This window comes from Podarcis cretensis (assembly GCF_951804945.1).
Source record: "Podarcis cretensis genome assembly, chromosome: 16".
Classification (NCBI taxonomy): domain Eukaryota; kingdom Metazoa; phylum Chordata; class Lepidosauria; order Squamata; family Lacertidae; genus Podarcis; species Podarcis cretensis.
The window spans coordinates 28,214,782-28,234,066 of record NC_137186.1 but is presented as its reverse complement, the minus strand read 5'-3'; the positions used below and the strand labels follow the sequence as shown (position 1 = coordinate 28,234,066).

The following is a 19,285-nucleotide window of genomic DNA, read 5'->3' as shown; positions in this document are numbered from 1 at the left end:
CATTGTGTGTCCACAGAAACCAGCAAGGCAAAAAGGTAAAGGACCCCTGGATGGTTAAGTCCAGTCAAAGGCAACTATGGGGTTGTTATGCTCCTCTCACTTTCAGGCTGAGGGAGCTGGCGTTTGTCCACAGACAGTTTTCCGGGTCCTGTGGCCAGCAGGACTAAACCACTTCTGGCACAACGGAACACAGTGACAAAAGCCAGAGAGCACAGAAACTCACCCCATCGTGGGGATTTGAACTGCCAACCTTCTGATGAGCAAGCCCAAGAGGCTCAGTGGTTTAGACCACAGCACCATACGCGTCCTAGAAACCAGCAAACACAATGCAGTACACACCCAAATAAATCACTAGCCTGTGCGACAGCTGGATCCGAGTTGTGAAATGTGGCTTTCCACCTCAGAAATGGCTACCTCCTGTGGAGAGCCTCGCTTTCTCTTCATTTTAAAAAGAGCAAGCATGCCTCTAGACCTCATGGTTTCTGGAAGAGAGAGGAAAGGCAAGCCATTCCCCTTGCAAGAGCAATGAGATTTTCTAGCACTCCGTATTTCCTGGTGATATATATATATAACTTGACCCGCATGTTCTGCCCGTTCCTGCTTTGGAATGCAAGAAGCCTACTTTCCCACTGGCATCTGCATAACCAGGTAGATGTTAAGTGTGGAGTGGGGGCAGCCAGGGCAAGGGAACGGGCACCCTGGCTTCCTGGTACAATGAGACTCTCTTTGACCTCAGACAAAATCAAGCCAGCAAGCACAGTCTTGCCTTGCAGTTTTCTCAGTGGCTTCGTATTCGAAACCCTCCTCGGGTTTTTAGCCCATCCCTCCTGACACCTGCCCGTCTTCCTTAAGAGCAGCCTTGCCCAGATGCTTTGAAAAACAACTCCTGGATAGCCATGGGATGCTAAAGCTGATGGGAATTATAGTCCAAAACATCTGAAGGTACTCCAGACTAGAGAAGGTTGCTTCAGAGAGGGGAGTCCTGGGCTCTTTGAGGCTCTTCTGGACTTCTGCGCAGCTCTGAAAGAGTTCAGAAAGCACAAGGACCCTGGAAGCCATTGCCACACGCTGCCAGAATCAGACACCCTGACGTGCTCCACCCAGGTCATCAAGTCAACTTGGCTCCTGCACCTCCTTCCACTGGTTCTGCTTCTGAAACTTTATAAGGGTTGAAATGGAGATTGAAACCATACGAGCAAGTAAAAGAACATGTATATGACTGGCTGCACTATTATCAGATAAGTGATATGTTCAAAAAGGATGTGAAAGAAAAAGGGTATAAAGAAAAAGATTCAAAATTTCAAACAGAAATTGTTAATAATGATTGTAAGATAATCTCAAAAATGTACAAAATTTTACTGGAATGGCACACGTTAGATGAGGAAGTAAAAGTGGTAATGATTCAATGGGCCAGAGATTTAGGATATAATATAGATATGGAAGATTGGCAAAAAATATGGAATGAAAATCTGAAGTTTACAGCATGTACTACGTTAAAAGAAAATGGTATGAAAATGGTATACAGATGGTATATGACACCAGCTAAATTAGCAAAAATGTATAAAACTTGTAACAAATGTTGGAAATGTAAAGAGAAAGAGGGTACATTTATTCATATGTGGTGGGAATGTAAGAAAGTGAAGGGGTTCTGGGAAATGATATATAATGAGTTAAAGAAAATGCTGAAATATAGCTTTGTAAAGAAACCAGAAACCTTCCTACTGGGAATAACTAGAAAGGAAATAAATAAGAGGGACTGTAAACTTTTTCAGTATGCAATAACAGCAGCGAGGATATTGATGGCTCAAAAATGGAAACAAGAAGAAGTACCGACTTTGGAAGAATTGAGAACAAAACTAACAGACTATGCAGAACTGGATAAATTAACTGGAAAAATTAGATTCCAAAGAGATCATAAGTTTTTAGAGGACTGGGGAAAATTTAGAGAATATTTGAAAACGGTATTTGAGGAAGACACAACGCTAGTGTGTTTTAAAGAAGCTTTGTGAAAAAAATAAGGAATATTGCAAGAATGTAAATGAGGATAGAAAGAATGCACTTAAAGGCAATACTAATATTAAGGAATGTGAAGATAGAAATTTAACTACGGATGATTGTCAGAGAAGTTGAGGGAGGTCCAATAAACTAAAATATGTGATGTGAAAATTTGTATGATTGGAGATTTTATGAAAAATATAATAAAAAATTTTGCTTGCAAAAAAAAAAAAAGAAACTTTATAAGGGTTGCCCATCAGGCAAATGTTTCACAGGTGAAGCTCTTTTCATTTCTCTACAGCCCAGGAAAGGCATTACCCGGTGCATTATTACACAGCTGCTCTGGGAATTTTTCAGTGCAAGGGTGTGATATTATTATTAATTTGCAAATCATAAGAATGGAAGGTTTTCTGTGCATCGGGCAAGGAGGAAAATGATAAAAACTTCTGCCAGGCACAAGAGCAGAGGCCGGAAAAGCATTGGCAACTCTACTTTGAGAGGCAGTGCAGTTAAAGTGCTGCATTAAGGCCAGGGAGAACACAGGGTTCAAATCCCCTCTTGGGCATGAAGCTCACTGAGTGTGGCCTTGGGCCAGGAACTGCCTCTCAGCCTAACCTACTTCACAGGTTGTTGTGAGGATAAAAGGAGGAAAGTCCTCAGGGAAATAATGGCCCTTCACTGCATATAACAGTCAGGAACTGGTCCTCCCATCCCCTGCCAAAAAGGGGAATTTGCCCAGTCCTTGAAAGCTTGCTATACACCATTCATCAACATTATAAATGAGTATCACTTTAATACCACCAGCAAAGAATCCTGATAATTTTAGTTTGGGAAGGTGATGTCAACTCTCTGCTCATCGTTCTCCCTGAAGTATAGCTCTCTGGGGAGAGGGAGCGGCTGTTCAAATACATTAATTGACTGCAAAGTTTAAGCCTGTGGCGCTAGCTTCCATTTGTCATCCACACATGCCCTGAATAAGTAATCAAGGTGAGTGTCACCGCTGAACATGTGCAGAGTGCCTGTTGTATCTCTGCTAAAATAGCTGCAAGTCTTGGGGGTTAAGGAGCCTGCAATAAGGAGTCAGAAGCACCCTTTGTGGCAAAAATTGAGCTATTCCCCTTCTTGTCGCTCTTTCTGCTGCCATAAAAAAACTCATCTAGCCACCTTTCCCCCCACCCTGGCCATGAGACCTCTCAGCCACCCTGATGCACTCAAACCTAGGTTGCAGACATGCTTCCATTTGCCCTGGCTAGGGAAAACTTTGAATGGGTTCAGCTGAGCTGCCCAAGCCCAAGCGCAGACACTGCCAGGGAGCTACCGCTGCATGCTGCAGTCTCTGGAGGGCAGCAAATGTATCAGGGGACCTCTTTGTGCAGAACCTTGGGACAGATCACACTTGCTGCTTCTCCGTCGGGTGCAGATTCCAAATGGTCAGAAAGTTTAAAAACGCTGCACACCCACAGCCTTCCTGGGAGCTCTGGCCAGGCCAGGCTGCTCTCTTCCATCACCTCCAAACAACATCGCTCTGTCGAGTGGCAGCTGGTGTATCCCTTTGGACTGCTAGGGCACAGGAGACTGGCAGCAGAAGCAAAACCAGGTCCTTCTTGTCTTGCCCCATTCTCTTCCTAAGCTGAAGGGTGCAGCAATAAAACGGCTAGCACATTTGCAAAGCCAAGCCGAGTCCGGTATGGTTTCAAACTGGGTGGCGGACTGCGTGTGGGGATTCCTGCATTGCAGGGGGTTAGACTAGATGACCCTCGGGGTCCCTTCCAACTCTACAATGCTAGGATTCCCCCTCCTCCCTCCTCTACAAGGGGCAACTCTGAAACTGAGGAAGAGGAGGAAACTGACAGGCTGTAGCCTTGTTGTAAGGAAGGAGGCAGGCAGTTTGGGGGGGGGGGTTGGCTAAGGACAGGAGGAGGCTAGTGGGGCATTGCCCCATCTGGGAAGAAGAAAAGGCTGCTGGGGCAGATGCCAATGTGAGAGGCAGTGTGGTGTAGTGGTTAGAGCGTCAGACTAGGAGCTGCGAAACCAGAGTTCAAATCTTCCCAAGGCTCACTCAGTGTGACCTTGGGGGCCGGTCGCAGCCTCTCAGTCTAACCAGGGGATTGAATGGGGGAAGAATCATACCTGCCACCTACTGCTCCTTGGAGAAGAAGGTGGGATTTAAATGCAATAAACAAGTGTCTCTGGAAAGCCCAAAAGCAGGGCCTGAGAACAGGAGCCCTCTCCTCTCCTGTGGTTTCCAGCAGCTGGCATTGCCGCTTCTGACCAGCCTCCCTTGCTGCATCTGTTCCTATCGCTGTCCTCAGCCTCCCATCTCACCCTCCCTGCTCTTTCCTGAGGCCTCTCTCAGACATTTTGGCCCTGAGCCACTTTCTGGTGACTCCATTTCCTTCATCCCCGCCTCAGGCAACCCTGACCTCTTGCCCTGCCAGGAAGGGGTTAACCCTACAAGCAGGGAGAGGAGATTTCACACACACACACCTTGGTGACAAAGCAGAGGCTTGTGTTTTTTAAACTTATCAGGTTTGCTCCAGAAAAGGAAAATCTGGTTTAAAGGGATGTGAAACACAGGCTGGTATTCTGAGGTCGATGTAGACCAGGGGTCAGCAAACTTTTTCAGCAGGGGGCTGGTCCACTATCCCTCAGACCTTGTGGGAGGGCCCGACTATATATATATATATATATATATATATATATATATATATATATATTGGGGGGGGGAATGAACAAATTCCTATGCTCCACAAATAACCCAGAGATGCATTTTAAATAAAAGCACACATTCTACTCATGTAAAAACACCGGGCAGGCCCCACAAATAAGCCAGAGATGCATTTAAAATAAAAGAACACATTCTACTCATGTAAAAACACGCTGATTCCCAGACCGTCCGTGGGCAGGACTGAAAAGGCGATTGGGCCGGATCCGCCCCCCGGACCTTAGTTTGCCTACCCATGATGTAGACCCACTCCATAATAAGCACCCATCAGGAAGCACCTGCCAGGAATGCAAGGTGGCAACCTTGAAGCACCTTTAATTTTACATGTCAAATCCACCCCTCCAAAAAACCAAACAAAAAAGCAATTTCTTCCCACCGTCCACTTTCTGCCCCAGAGATTCCTGGTGTCCAGCAATGAAGCTGGTGGCACTACACCTGTGTGGCGTCGTGGTTAGAGTGTCAGAGTAGGACCTGGGAGACCAGCGTTCGAATCCCCACCCAGCCATGAAGCCGACCTTGAGGGCCGGACTCTGCCTCTTGGCCTAACCTCCCTCACAGGGTTGTTGTGAGGACAAAATGAGGAGGGGGAGAGCCGTGGGACACCCTCTTGAGCTCCTTGGAGGAAAAGGTGGCATATAATTGCAAACGCAGTACAAACTCAGGAGTTTGTGGGCTCTCCTTCCTCTAAGGTCTCTAAAGCAAGAGGTCGGATGACCAAATAAAACGCACGCGAGAAAAGTCAACGAGACCTACCCATATTCCCACCGCCAGCACTATCAAGAAGTAAAGGACAATGACAGAGATGTCTGCAGGGTTGTTGATGGCCAGCCCCTCCTCCGGGGCTGCCGTGGTCATGGCCGCGGTTGTCGGTGTGGTTGCCATCCTGCCGCTTTGGGTCCTCTTGCCCTTCTCTTGCCTTCGGCTTTATATCGCCTGGCAGTGCCGCCAAGTTAATGATAAGCTTGCGTGGGTCTCCCTGGGCTTCCACGATGTCTAATGTGTAACCGAGATCTCTGCTCCCTCTCCCTCTCTCCTTGGGATGCCTGAAGTCCTTCTAACAGGCGTGGCTCCGTGCTGGCATGGCCTGCTGTGATCACCAAGGGTGGCTGCTTCCCTCCTCTCTGGAGGCTGCCAGGAGCAAGCCCTGTCTTCCTGGGTCCTGCAGAAAGAGGTGCTTAAGGCTTTTGTAGCCCTGGAGCAGGTGGTTTGGCAGGAGGCAGCGGAAGAAGGAGGGGTTTGACTCCAGCCCTGCTCAAGGAACCCAGAGCCCAGCCTGAAGCGGTTCTTCCAGACTGGCTGGTCCGACCCTGGTGCAGAAGTGCTCACTAATCGCCCAGAATTCGGGAGAGGGGGAGAAGGAGGGCTGTGAGCTTCAGGGACACCCCAGGATGTTAGGTATGGCATTCCTGCTGTGACATGTCGTCAGTCTTCATGGCTCCCAGCTGGAGGAGAGACTAGACCCTGGCACCACCCAAGGGAAGCAGGAAAAAAGAAGAGGAAGACATGTTAATTGATTCCTCCAAGGAGATGGAGAGAGCCACAGAGGGCAACACTTACAAGGTGGGAAGGAGTCAGAGCATCTGCTTGGCATGCAGAAGGTGCCAAGGTCAACTCCTGACATCTCCAGGTACGGCTGGGGGAAAACTCCCTGCCTGGACCCTGGACAGATGCTGCCTGCCAGTTAGCATAGACAATGCTGAGTTAGATGGACCAATTGTGTGGCTCAGTATGGCCAAGGGCCTTAGCTCAATGGCTAAGCATCTGCTTGGCATGCAGAAGGTTGCAGGTTCAATCCCCAATGGCCTCTCCACGTAGGGCAAGGAGACTCCCTACCAGAAACCCTAAATTCTGCCCATCAGTGCAGACAATGCTGAACTAGATGGACCAATTGCCTGACTTAGCATGTCCTTCGCCAACTTGGAAAAACTTTTGATGTCCCCATTTTGCCCCACCCTGTTCCTTGAACTCCAAACAAAACCCCCAAACTGATTCTTCTCAAAAGTCTGAGATATGAGAGGGGTAAAGTTTGCCAATACAGTGGTACCTCGGGTTACATACGCTTCAGGTTACATACGCTTCAGGTTACAGACTCCACTAACCCAGAAATAGTGCTTCAGGTTAAGAACTTTGCTTCAGGATGAGAACAGAAATCGTGCTCCGGTGGCGCGGCAGCAGCAGAAGGCCCCATTAACTAAAGTGGTGCTTCAGGTTAAGAACAGTTTCAGGTTAAGAACGGACCTCCGGAACGAATTAAGTACTTAACCCGAGGTACCACTGTAAACCACAAAAATGTGTGGTGGTGAATATGCAAGATAGATACACAAATACTCCCATGATTTGTGGCAGCATGGAAAGTCTTAAATGGGAAGCAAGACCCAAGAGTTGTGCCCCAGAATCCTCTGCGGCCCTTGCAAGGGATCATGGGAGCCACATCTTAGATGCAACACATGGCAGGAGGAAGGGGGAGAGTCAAAGGTCTGTGGCTCTACAGGGGGCTTTGAAACAATTCCTAGGAAAAAATCCATTCAAAAACCCATGCTGCTGCTGTGTCCACACTCTCATCCACTCTGCATCCAGAGTTCTCCCGCTGCTGGTTTGAGAAGCAGAGTAAACAAGGCATGATCCGCACTAATCCAAATCTGTTGTTTCTTCAGAAATTCTGTGCGTTGATGCATTTACTCCCCAAACCAGCTTCAATCCGAACTGAGAAAAACAACAGCCTTGATGTGTTTTAAGCAGGTCTTGTACACGAAGCCCACATGCAAACAAATTGAAATGGTTGTGACGTATCTAATAGATTATGTCTGTTTTAAAGGAGACACTTTCCAGGTCTGAAGTGTGAAATTGAAAGGGGTGAGGAGAACAGCGGTGGTTGTTTTTCTTAATAAAAAGAGTTACGGGAAAAAATCCTTCAATGACTCACCTGCCAGGGAGGAAACTTTGTTGTGCAGATTTATGAATTGGAAAGAAAACGTGTCTAGCTACTATTGCACAGGCTTTTTCTCCTCCCTGCTAGTTTTGGGGAAATGTTTTCCCCATTCTTTTGGATTTTCTTACCAAAGACTGCTTACCTTGGCCAGGGTACATTTAAGCTGGCAGCTGAACAGGGAAGCAGCTGGATTAACAACAGAATGCCAAATGCAGAAAAATTCCCCTCACTTCACCAAGACTGTAACCCCAAACACATGAGCAATAAGTGCCTCTCAGCATACCTGTCAGGGGTTCAGGAGCAGAGGCACAGGGAAGAGAGGAGATGGAGAGCGAAGGGGAAGAATCCGAGGGGAGCGTAGGAGAAGAGGACAGTGGACCGAGGGATTCCATGAGCCTCTCCAGCGAATCGGAAGATTCACAGAAGGGGGCGCCAGTGGCCAGGGGTAGGGGGTTCCCAAGGGGAACGCCCCAGGAGCAAGGGGGCAGCAGGGACTCCCAGAGCAGTAGTTGGAAATCAGGACCAGCTTCCCCACCAGAGCAGAGTGGGGGGGAAGAGTCCCAAGGATCGGGGCCAGTGCATTCCCCACCAGGGAGAGAAGATAAGGCAGGGCTGACCACACCTCCATCGGAGAGTCAGACAACGGAGGGGAGGTCAGATCCGGCCAGTATCCCGGAAGAGGGAAGCAGTGACAGAAGTAGTGTAACAGTCAGTAGGAAGGTCACTGGGTTGGCGCGAGAGGCAAGTTCAAATGTACAGGAGCGCGGGACAGCAGAGAATGAGGATTGGGAACCGGGTCCTAAAGCCCGCCGGAGGGAGGGGGAGGAGCTAAGCGACTCAGCGTCGGAAGAGTCCAGAAAGGGCAATGCCCCAGCGGGCAGGAGGACCCAGAGGAGGAAAGAGCAGCGTAAAAGGTGGAGCAGGGCTAGGATCTTAAACTGGTGTCATAGGGGAGGAGACTCAGACGGTACTTCGCCGGTCTAGGGTTAAGACGTAGAGCTGCGCGCGGCGGCTTTGAAATGGAAACTGAACCTCAATAAAGACTTTTGTACATAACGACAGCCTTGCGTTGGTCCTCTGTGAGCTGGGACCTAGGGGCAGCTCTGACAATACCCTTTGTTGTTCGTGACCCCATGGACCAGAGAACGCCAGGCACTCCTGTCCTCCACTGCCCCCCGCAGCTTGGTCAGACTCATGCTGGTAACCTCGAAAACACTATCCAACCATCTCGTCCTCTGTCGCCCCCTTCTCCTTGTGCCCTCCATCTTTCCCAACATCAGGGTCTTTTCCAGGGAGTCTTCTCTTCTCATGAGGTGGCCAAAGTACTGGAGCCTCAGCTTCACAATCTGTCCTTCCAGTGAGCACTCAGGGCTGATTTCCTTCAGAATGGATAGGTTTGATCTTCTTGCAGTCCATGGGACTCTCAAGAGTCTCCTCCAGCACCAGAATTCAAAAGCATCAATTCTTCGGCGATCAGCCTTCTTTATGGTCCAGCTCTCACTTCCATACATCACTACAGGGAAAACCATAGCTTTAACTATACGGACCTTTGTTGGCAAGGTGATGTCTCTACTTCTCAAGATGCTGTCTAGGCCTGTAATTGCCCTTCTCCCAAGAAGCAGGCGTCTTTTAATTTCGTGGCTGCTGTCACCATCTGCAGTGATCATGGAGCCCAAGAAAGTAAAATCTCTCACTGCCTCCATTTCTTCCCCTTCTATTTGCCAGGAGGTGATGGGACCAGTAGCCATGATCTTCGTTTTTACGCCTGAGTAAATATGCGCAGGATGGTGCTTTGAGAAGAAGTGTTTGCTTGTAGTATGCACTCTGCACAAGAACCTTGTGTTTAAAGCGCCCAGCTTTCCCCAAGGAATTCCCCGCAGAACTACATTTCCCAGCACACTTTGCAAACTACGGTTCCCGGGATTTGTTTTAAATGTATGGTGTGTTGGCAGGGTTGGCCCTACCCTTAAAGGTAAATGGTAAAGGGACCCCTGACCATTAGGTCCAGTCGTGACCTACTCTGGGGTTGCGGCACTCATCTCGCTTTATTGGCCGAGGGAGCCGGCGTACAGCTTCCGTGTCATGTGGCCAGCATGACTAAGCTGCTTCTGGCGAACCAGAGCAGTGCACGCAAACACTGTTTACCTTCCCGCCAGAGCGGTGCCTATTTATCTACTTGCACTTTGACGTGCTTTCGAACTGCTAGGTTGGCAGGAGCAGGGATTGAGCAACGGGAGCTCACCCCGTCACGGGGATTCAAACTGCCAACCTTCTGATCAGCAAGTCCTAGGCTCTGTGGTTTAACCCACAGCGCCACCCGCATCCCGGCCCTACCCTTAGGGAGGTGTGAAAGCCTCCTCAGACAGCTGATTTGGGGTAGGAAGCAAATCACCAGTCACTTAATGCATAATTATTGCATTAACTGAATTTTTTATTATTGCATTTTTACTGCCAGGGAGTGGGAGTAAAATATTGTGGAATATTTTTTCTCAGATGGCAAAATAACTAGACTGAACCTGGGTACTGTGGCACCTTGATTTGGGGCTGGGCTGGGCAGGGGACACTGTTCGGTGCTTTGCTTCAAAATGCCAGCCTCGTTCACTTCATTCATCCACACCACCCAAAAAGACAGAGGGTTTGGTTTTTTTGTTTACATCCAATACTCTTCCACTGGAACAAGGGTTGCCAACATTTTTTCTTGACAGGGCTCCAATTCCTTTAAAAGGCTGCAGAGCAGGGAAAGATCAAGTGAAGCTTCTCCCACCACTAAATCTAGCTCCATGCCTGACAGAACGTCTTCTGCTGGCTTAATGGTACAGCTGCCAAAGGCACAAGAGCAAGGTCAGAGGAAAACAGTTGGCAACCCTGTTGTTGTTTAGTCGTGTCCACCTCTTCGTGACCCCATGGATCTGAGCACGCCAGGCACTCCTGTCTTCCACTGCCTCCCGCAGTTTGGTCAAACTCATGTTCGTAGCTTTGAGAACACTGTCCAACCATCTCGTCCTCTGTCGTCCCCCTTGTGCCCTCAATCTTTCCCAACATCAGGGTCTCTTCCAGGGAGTTTTCTCTTCTCATGAGGTGGCCAAAGTATTGGAGCCTCAGCTGGACATGCAGACATCATTGGATGAGAATGTTTATCTTCACATCTCCTTAACTGCAGATTGCTGCAGCCATTGGGGTGTTTTTTCTGCTTTGTTTTGTTTTTTGAGAAGCTGCTGTTAAAGATACAAGTGCAGTCTGGCCTGGGTTTTCCTGGCCATTTGGCAACAAACAGCATTACAATACGGTCTAGGTACCAACACATTCCTGACATTAAGATTCCTGCCTTTATCTCAGATTAAAATTGATTGTTTTATCTCTCTGGACAAATCCATAAACCCAAAGCTTTCCACTCCTACCACAAAACTAACATTTGGTGTGGAAGGATTTACTGACCTGCTGATCTTTCAAGTTGACACTTCCTTTTAAAATCGTGATTAAGGCTCACAGACTTGGAGCCTGCAGAGTCTCGCTGGCTAAATTGGCCACCGATGGCTCAATCTGTTGTCACCTCACAGGCAGGAACTGGAAGACCCCCAAGGCCTGAGAGTAGGAAGAATGTTTCCAGGATGCTGTGATTCTGCCCTCCAAGAGAGATAGACAGCCAATCAGGGAGCAGCTGGAAGCTCTGGGTGTTTGGGGTGACAGTTAGAGCAGTTGGTCTCTGGGCGGGGGGGGGGGTGCCTCTTTGCCACTGCTATGGATGCAGACAGCAGTTGGTTTGGAACTTGGATAGAGGAGGCCAGACTCTCCAAGTTTCTCTATTTTCCAGGGACATCCCTGATTTAGAGAGGCCATCCCAGTTTCTGATTTGATCCTGGAATGTCCCGCATTTCCTTAGGATGTCCCTATTTTCATTAGATAGATATTGGAGGGTATGTTAGGAATGCCCTATTTTCATTGGAGAAATGTTGGAGGGTAATTATTTGAAGAGCAACTGTAATCAACAAATCACCATATGTTAGTAGGACTACAGGAAGTTTTGTAAGGAGAAATATATGAAATACTGCAAAATAGAGAAAGGAGAGAGATTTTAGTTAGGAAATTTAGAGGTAATAGTGAAAGTAAGAAATGTATATTAAGTGAATAGATTGGAAAGTTTTCAGACGTGATTGATGGAAGTCCAAAAAATTGTATAAGATGTAAAAGTATGCTTAATTAGTTGAAAATGGTATGTTAAAAACTAATTAAAAATCTATTTTAAAAAAGGAGAAATGTTGGAGCGTATGGAGTTATCCAACCCCCGAGCCATCTGAAGGCAATCCTGTAAGAAGTTTTTTTAAAAACGTTTAATGTTTTATTATGTTTATATTGTATATGTTGGAAGCTGCCCAGAGCAGCTGGGGCAACCCAGTAAGATGTGTTGGGTATAAATAGTAAAATTATCATTGTGGAATGGGATGTCCCTATTTTCATCGGAGAAACGTTGGAGGGCATGGGAATCCATTAGCTACATAAAACTCCCCTCTCTGCCCCTCACAAACATTTTGGTGATCTGCACCAGTAACAAGCATGCCTGAATGCCTAACTTAATGTTGCTTTACAAATCAAATCTTTGATTCTGTTGGTCAGGGGAAGAACAGAGGACCGTTGGGTCCAACTTGAGATTGTCCCTTCCACATGTTTTCAATGAGAGGCCAACGTTTATCCTCAAAGCAGGTTAGGAAAATAGACAATCCATTGACAAGATCAGTACTGTTGGTGGGGAGAACATGGAGTGAAACACTGGCCTCAACCCTTCGCCATTGGTCCCTATCCTGGATCACCCAGCTTTCAGACACACAGACAAGTATCAACAATTCAATGCCTGGGGAGCCATGGGAATTTACACTGTTTTTGACCTGCTTCCCAGAGGGAAAGCAATTTCCAAAGAGGAAATACAAAGTAAATTAAAAGACTCATTCTTTTGTGCTTCATTTGGAATGCAGGAGAGAGGGCCTACCACACACTTAGCTTGTTTGAATGCTTGTGCAACAGGCCAGCTTATGACCTGAAGATTGCTGCTTCCCTAATAAAAAGCTATCTATTAGATCAGGAAGCCGGGGCTGTTGGAGGCCCCCGAATTGTATGGGAATCAGAAATAGGCCACCGAAACAAAGATCCCTAGTGGGAGGTGTTAAGTTGTGGGTGAACATATCAGACGACACAGCGATTCTTCAAGCAGCTCTTGTTTATTCACAGGCCAGAACAGAACTGAACTGAAGGGTTCAGCCAGCCTGCTTATATAGAGCTCCACTACAACACAACAGTAACCACTTTCTGTAACTATCCAATCACCGAACGTCACTTTCAATCCCTTATTTGCATATGTGGACCTGAGTGAAAACTATCTATAGTATCCCCCTGCTGGCCCAGGGTGAGAACTTCAGTACATAACAGGAGGGTATCTGGATCACCATCTCCCCTTTAAACCATCTCTGCTGGCTTACAGGAGGCCTTCTTCACTGGATGCCAGTTGAGCCGGCAAAGATTAATCCCTCCCTTTCCCCTTTATGTTGGAAAGCTGTTGAAAGTAATCTCCATGATATCCACAATTACAAGCCAGCTTCTTTCTCCAAATCCAGCCTCAGCACCTCTATCTTTAGACATAGACTTGGGCTCCACCTTGCACCACAGAGAACTAGTAGGCTTCTTACTGACCACAGCACAATTAGCGATAACTCAACCACAGAAGAACCAGTCTGAAATACACCCCTAAAAGTATGGGGAAATAATATATGGGATACAGCACTGTCTGAGCATCTCAGCAGACAACAGAAGGGCAATTAAAGGCATAATGAAAAGAGATACCTTCCAAGAAACGTGGACCCCTTTCTTTAACTGTGTTAATGACCCAAATCAAGACCTTGTTATATCAACCGCTTAGTGGAGAGGTTATGTTAAGTAATATGTTTGAACACTGAATGTGTAAGATTATGTCTAAAGTGGCAAGAGTCTTGATTGTACAAGGATGGAAGAATGAGGAAACCCCGACAAAAGAACAGTGGCAAGAGAAATTGATGAACTATGCAGAACTGGCCAAATTGACATACAATCTGCGAGATAAGGACAACTGTGACTTTAAAGAAGAATGGGAACTTTTTACAAATTACTTAAACAAAAAAACAAGAAAATGAATTGGACTCTTAGGCAGGTTTTGAATAAACATACACAAATTTATTGATTGCTAACTGTTACGGAAGTTACAGGTTGTTAAATGTTACAAATATTGTACCTGAATGAACCCTTTCAACTTGACAGCTCAGGGAAGTTACCTAGCTATAAAAATAATATAAAATCAACTCCTTTGCCAGTTTCCTCCATTCCAAAGCTATTTTCCCCTTGAAAAAGGACTCCAGAAAGTTCGCAGAGTTGACAATTGCTGGGCTCATTGTTAGCCAAGGGAAGCCAAATCTCATCACTTGACTTGCCTTAGGCTCCAGACATGCAAAGGAAGTTCTATTGTACTTTTGGGTGGTGGGTACTTAGGACATATTTGTCTATGCTAATCTTATACTTGTGTATTGCCCTGACACATCAGTCTATGCTAATCATGTGTAACCCTCCCCTTTTGTGACATGTCAGTGATGTAGCAATGATGTATCAATGATGCTGTACGAACTGTATTCTGGGATATGGTGGGAAAGTTTTAAAAGTCCTTGTCACCCCATCCTCTGGGTTCAATCTCCTTTTGAACCTGTTGCGCGATAAACTCGGATCTTCAGCAATTTGCTCTGGTTGGTGGCTGGACTCCTTTATGCTGCAGGGACCCGTGGGCTCTGCCCGACAAGCTGGGTGACTGAGCAGCCTCACATCTGGATTTTTCCATAACACTAACATAGTAGAAAGAGAATATAAGGATATAGACAATTTTACAGTATGCAGAAAATAATATGTGTTGAGAAATCAGAGAGAGCTCTCTGGGGGAGGTCAGGAAGGGTTTGGGGGGGGAAGGGGGAAAATAATGAATATGATATGTTTTGATAAGTTGTTATATTGAAATTGCTAATAAAAATACTTTTTTAAAAAAAGATTACATCTAAAGGCAATGGACAGAACAAACACCATCAGATGTATTGCTGGATAAGTGCTTAATGGTTCCGGGGTTTTTTGGTACAGTGGTACATCAGGTTAAGCACTTAATTCATTCCGGAGGTCTGTTCTTAACCTGAAACTGTTCTTAACCTGAAGCACCACTTTAGCTAATGGGGCTTCCTGCTGCTGCTGCGCCGCCGGAGCACGATTTCTGTTCTCATCCTGAAGCAAAGTTCTTAACCCGAGGTAATATTTCTGGGTTGGCGGAGTCTGTAACCTGAAGTGTATGTAACCTGAAGCGTATGTAACCCGAGGTACCACTGTATTTGTTTAAACACCATTTTTTTAAAAAAATGGTGGTTTCTCCCCTGCACTTGCCATATTCCTGTATGCCAGCCATCCCCAACCCTGGCAGCCTCCAGTTCCTTTGGACCTACCAACTCGCATTGGCCCCCAGCCAGTACAGTGGCAGGACGCTGCTGGGGCTGATGGGAATTGTAGTCCAAAGACTGCTGGAGGCTGCCAAGGTGCAGAAGGATGCTTATTCAGTTCATTCCGTCTGCACTTGCTTCTCTTCCACTGACTCCATTTTTAAGGGGGAGGGCGAATGATATCGCAGTAGCAACAGATGCAAAATACACCCAGCGAATAGCTGCAGGGTCAGAAGTGGCAAGCTGGGCATCATGGGGTGCTTTAAGTCCCATGTACATGCCATGAGGGGTGACAGGTGCCAGTGATAACTGCAAGGTGTACACACCACCCATTCAGAGAGTTGACTAGGAGAGAATGGGTGTGCTGGTCCTGAGGGTTAACCGTGCGGCAAAGTCCGAGTCCAGTCCGAGGTCGAGGGTGGGGTATGGAGGCTGTCCGTCAAAGCTGAAGCTGGGTCCAAGGCAGGGAGTCGGGTGAGGTCAGAAACTCTGGCAGAAGAGCAGGACAGGGTGCAGGCAGGATTACCAACAATGTTGCTTTGCAACTTGGGACTGGGGCTGGCTGGCTTTTATCTGCCCCGAGGCATAGGGTGGCCCTGGTCCACAGGTGACTTGCCTCTCCTGGCCTGGAGGCGAGCACTCCTTCTGCGGGAACTTAGTTCCCTCCACCTCTCTGCCCTGAGCCTCTGCAGCCCAGGAGAGGCTGGAGGGTTATCGGACCCAGAGGCAACCTCAGCTTCCCCTGACGGGGCTGAGAGTGGAGCACCTGCAGGCAATGCGTCCTCCATCACCTCAGGAGCCAGAGCAGACTCAGCTGGTGCCTGCGCCTGAGGATCCAGCACAGGTGAGGACCCTTTAGGCTCAAGCCCCAGCCCCAGCTCAGCTGGTTCTGGAGGCGGGGAATCCTGTGCAGGCTGGGATTCCTCAGGTTCAGCCTCTGAATCCCAGGCCATCACAATGGGGAAGGGGGTCATAAGAAGAGCCCTGACGGATCACGACATTGGCCCATCTAGTTCAGGATCCTGTTTTCACATGGGGCCAACCAGATACCCCAATAGGGGATAATATATCTTGGGAATTTATGATAAAGAATTTGGAACTAATGGACATTGGACAATCATTTATAAAAGGAATAAAAGTGATATGTTCTGATCAAAAAGCAAAATCGATAGTAAATAACATAATGACAGAAAATATTGAAATCACGAAAGACAAGGCAAGGGTGTCCCTTATCACCATTACTATTCATATCAGTACTGGAAATCTTCCTAGGGACAATAAGGAGAAATGAAAAAATAAAAGGAATTTCAATTGGTCGGAAGGAACATAAAGGCTTTGCGGATGACTTGGTATTAACAATAGAAGAACCACTAACCAGTGCCAAGGAAGTACTAGAAGAGATTGAACAATTCGGACACGTAGCAGGTTTTAAATTGAACAAAAAGAAAACTAAAATGATAGTTTGAAATATGAAACAAGACTTGGTGGATATGTTGTAGCAACAGATTGGTATAGAAGTGGTCAAAAAAATCAAATATTTAGGAATATGGTTAACGTCAAAGAATACAGATCTTTTTCAGAATAATTATACTCCAGTGTGGAACGGAATTAAAAAAGAACTGGAAGTATGGGGAAGGATGAAATTATCATTTTGGGGAAGGATTGCTGTTGTTAAAATGAATGTGCTACCAAAGATGTTATTTTTATTTCAATCAATTCCAATAATCAAGGCGGCAGCAATTTTTAAAGAATGGCAGAAGATGGTTTCAAGATATATCCGGCAGGGGAAGAAACCAAGAATTCAGTATAAGTTGTTAACAGATGGTAAAGAAAGAGGGGGCTTCGCCCTGCTAGACTTGAAATTGTACTATGAAGCGTCGTGCCTCTGTTGGTTAAAGGAATGGATGTTGTTAGAAAATACAGATTTATTGGATTTGGAGGGTTATGATAATAGATTTGGTTGGCATGCATATTTATGGTATAACAAGACAAAAGTCCATAAAGGATTTGGTAACCATATATTCCGAAGATCTCTATTTGAAATATGGGATAGGTATAAAAACCTATTAGAACGTAAAACACCATGGTGGGTGTCTCCATTAGAAGCAATGAGTGTGAAAACTATAAATATGAGTAAAAATTGGGTTACATATGAAATATTAATACAAAAGGAAGGAAGTAAATGGAAAATGAAACCTTATGAAGAGGTTAAAGGATATGTGAATGATTGGCTGCACTATTGCCAAGTCAATGAAACATTTAAACAGGATTTGAAAGAAAAAGGATTTGATGATAATAAATCAAAATTTGAAATAGAATTATTGAATAATGATTATAAAATTTTGTCTAAAATGTATAAATTGCTGCTTGAATGGCATTTGAAAGATGAAGAGGTAAAGTCGGTTATGATACATTGGGCCAAATATTTTGGTTATAACATACAATTAAAAGACTGGGAAAAACTGTGGAAAGAAAACTAAAATTTACAGCATGCAATGCTTTGAAAGAAAATGTGATGAAAATGATGTATAGGTGGTATATTACCCCTGTGAAACTAGCTAAAATGTATAAAACAAGTAATAAATGTTGGAAATGTAAAGAAAAGGTACGAAAGAAGAATGGCAGACAAAATTAATGGACTATGCAGAATTGGGCAAAATGACAGGAAGGATTCGAAACCTGCGGGACCAGAGATTTACAGAAGATTGGAAGAAGTATATGAATTATTTGAAGAGCAACTGTAATCAACAAATTATGCTTGTAGGACTACAAGAAGTTTTGTAAGGAGAAATATACAAAGTGCTACAAAGCAGAAAAAGATGGAGATATTGGTTATGAGTTTGAAATGTAATAGGGAACATAAGAATTGCATACTAAGAGATTAGATTGGAAAATTTTCAGACAGGATTGATGGAAGTTAAACAAATTGAATAAGATGTAGAAGTATGTTTAATTACTGTTGAAAATGATATGTTAAAAAACTAATAAAAATTATATATATATATAAAGGAAATGTAAAGAAAAGCAAGGAACTTTTTATCATATGTGGTGGGAATGTAAAAAAGTGAAAAACGTATGGGAAATGATATATAATGAGATGAAAAAGAAATATACATTTATTAAAAAACCAGAAGCATTTTTACATGGCAGTGTAGGGGATGATATTGATAGACAGGATTGTAAGTTGTTTTTATATGCAATGGGGCAGCAAGAATATTATTGGCACAAAAATGGAAGCAAGAAGAATTACCGACGAAAAAAGAATGGCAAATGAAATTAATGGACTATGCAGAATTAGATAAATTAACAGGAAGGATTTGAAACCTGTGGGATCAGAGATTCTTAGAAGACTGGAGTAAATATTTGAACTATTTGAAAAGCAACTGTAATAAACAGATTACGCTAGTAGGATTGCAAGAAGTTTTGTAAGGAGGACTATTTGAAACGTTGCAAGAAAGACTACAATGAGAATTATTAATTAAAGACAGTTAAAAGTAACAGAGAAATTAAGAAATGCAGAACAAGCAATAGAGAACGGAAAATCTTTAGAAGTTGTTGACGGAAGTCTAAAATATTGTATAAGATAGAAAGTTATGTTAAATGATTGTAGGAAATGGTATGTTAAAAAAATGAAAGAGTGTGTGTGTGTGTGTGTGTGTGTGTGTGTGTGTGTGTGTATACACACAGTATATATAAAACGATACCCCAATAGGGAGCCTGCAAGCAGGAGCCTGAGAGCACAAGAGCCCTCTCTACTTCCTATGGTTACCAGCAACTGGTATTCAGAAACCTCACTTGCTGGATCATCACCTTGTTGTGGTAAGTAGGCTTGCATGTTCCTATGACCCTTGTGAGTGAAGCTGTCGGGAATCTCGTACTCCCAGCAGGTAAAATCAAAGGGAAGGAACTAGACAAAGAATGAAGAAGAAGAAGAAGAAGAAGAAGAAGAAGAAGAAGAAGAAGAAGAAGAAGAAGAAGAAGAATAGTAGTAGTAGTAGTAGTTTGGATTCGATATTCTGCTTTATCACTACCCGACGGAGTCTCAAAGCGGCTATCTTTCTCCTTTCCCTTCCTCCCCCACAACCAACACTCTGTGAGGTGAGTGGGGCTGAGAGACTTCAGAGAAGTGTGACTGGCCCAAGGTCACCCAGC

At 45.3% G+C, this 19,285-nt stretch overlaps 1 protein-coding gene and 1 long non-coding RNA gene across 5 annotated transcripts in view; one reads left to right on the top strand and one right to left on the bottom strand.

The window, feature by feature from the left end:
• LOC307204775 (sodium/glucose cotransporter 1-like) overlaps positions 1-11,232 on the bottom strand; it is a 41,323-nt gene extending 30,091 nt beyond the window's left edge. Inside the window, exons 1-2 of one of the 2 annotated variants that reach the window (XM_079956730.1) lie at positions 11,085-11,232; positions 5,474-6,181 (exon numbers count right to left, since the gene is read on the bottom strand). In XM_079956730.1, coding sequence (XP_079812856.1) covers positions 5,474-5,602 — 129 coding nt within the window. In that variant the 5' untranslated portion in view covers positions 5,603-6,181; positions 11,085-11,232. Of the gene's footprint in view, positions 1-5,473; positions 6,200-11,084 lie in introns of those variants that run through there. The other variant, XM_079956731.1, reaches the window with a different exon arrangement.
• On the top strand, positions 9,835-14,397 carry LOC307205072. Of its 3 annotated transcripts, none has more exons than XR_013833825.1 (3): positions 9,835-10,025; positions 11,898-12,347; positions 12,870-14,397. It is a non-coding gene; the product is annotated as an uncharacterized lncRNA (long non-coding RNA). The 3 variants fall into 3 exon arrangements; XR_013833826.1 differs by lacking the exon at positions 9,835-10,025 and adding an exon at positions 11,368-11,740; XR_013833827.1 differs by lacking the exon at positions 9,835-10,025 and having other exon boundaries at positions 11,368-12,347.
• The last annotated feature ends 4,888 nt before the right edge of the window (positions 14,398-19,285 follow it).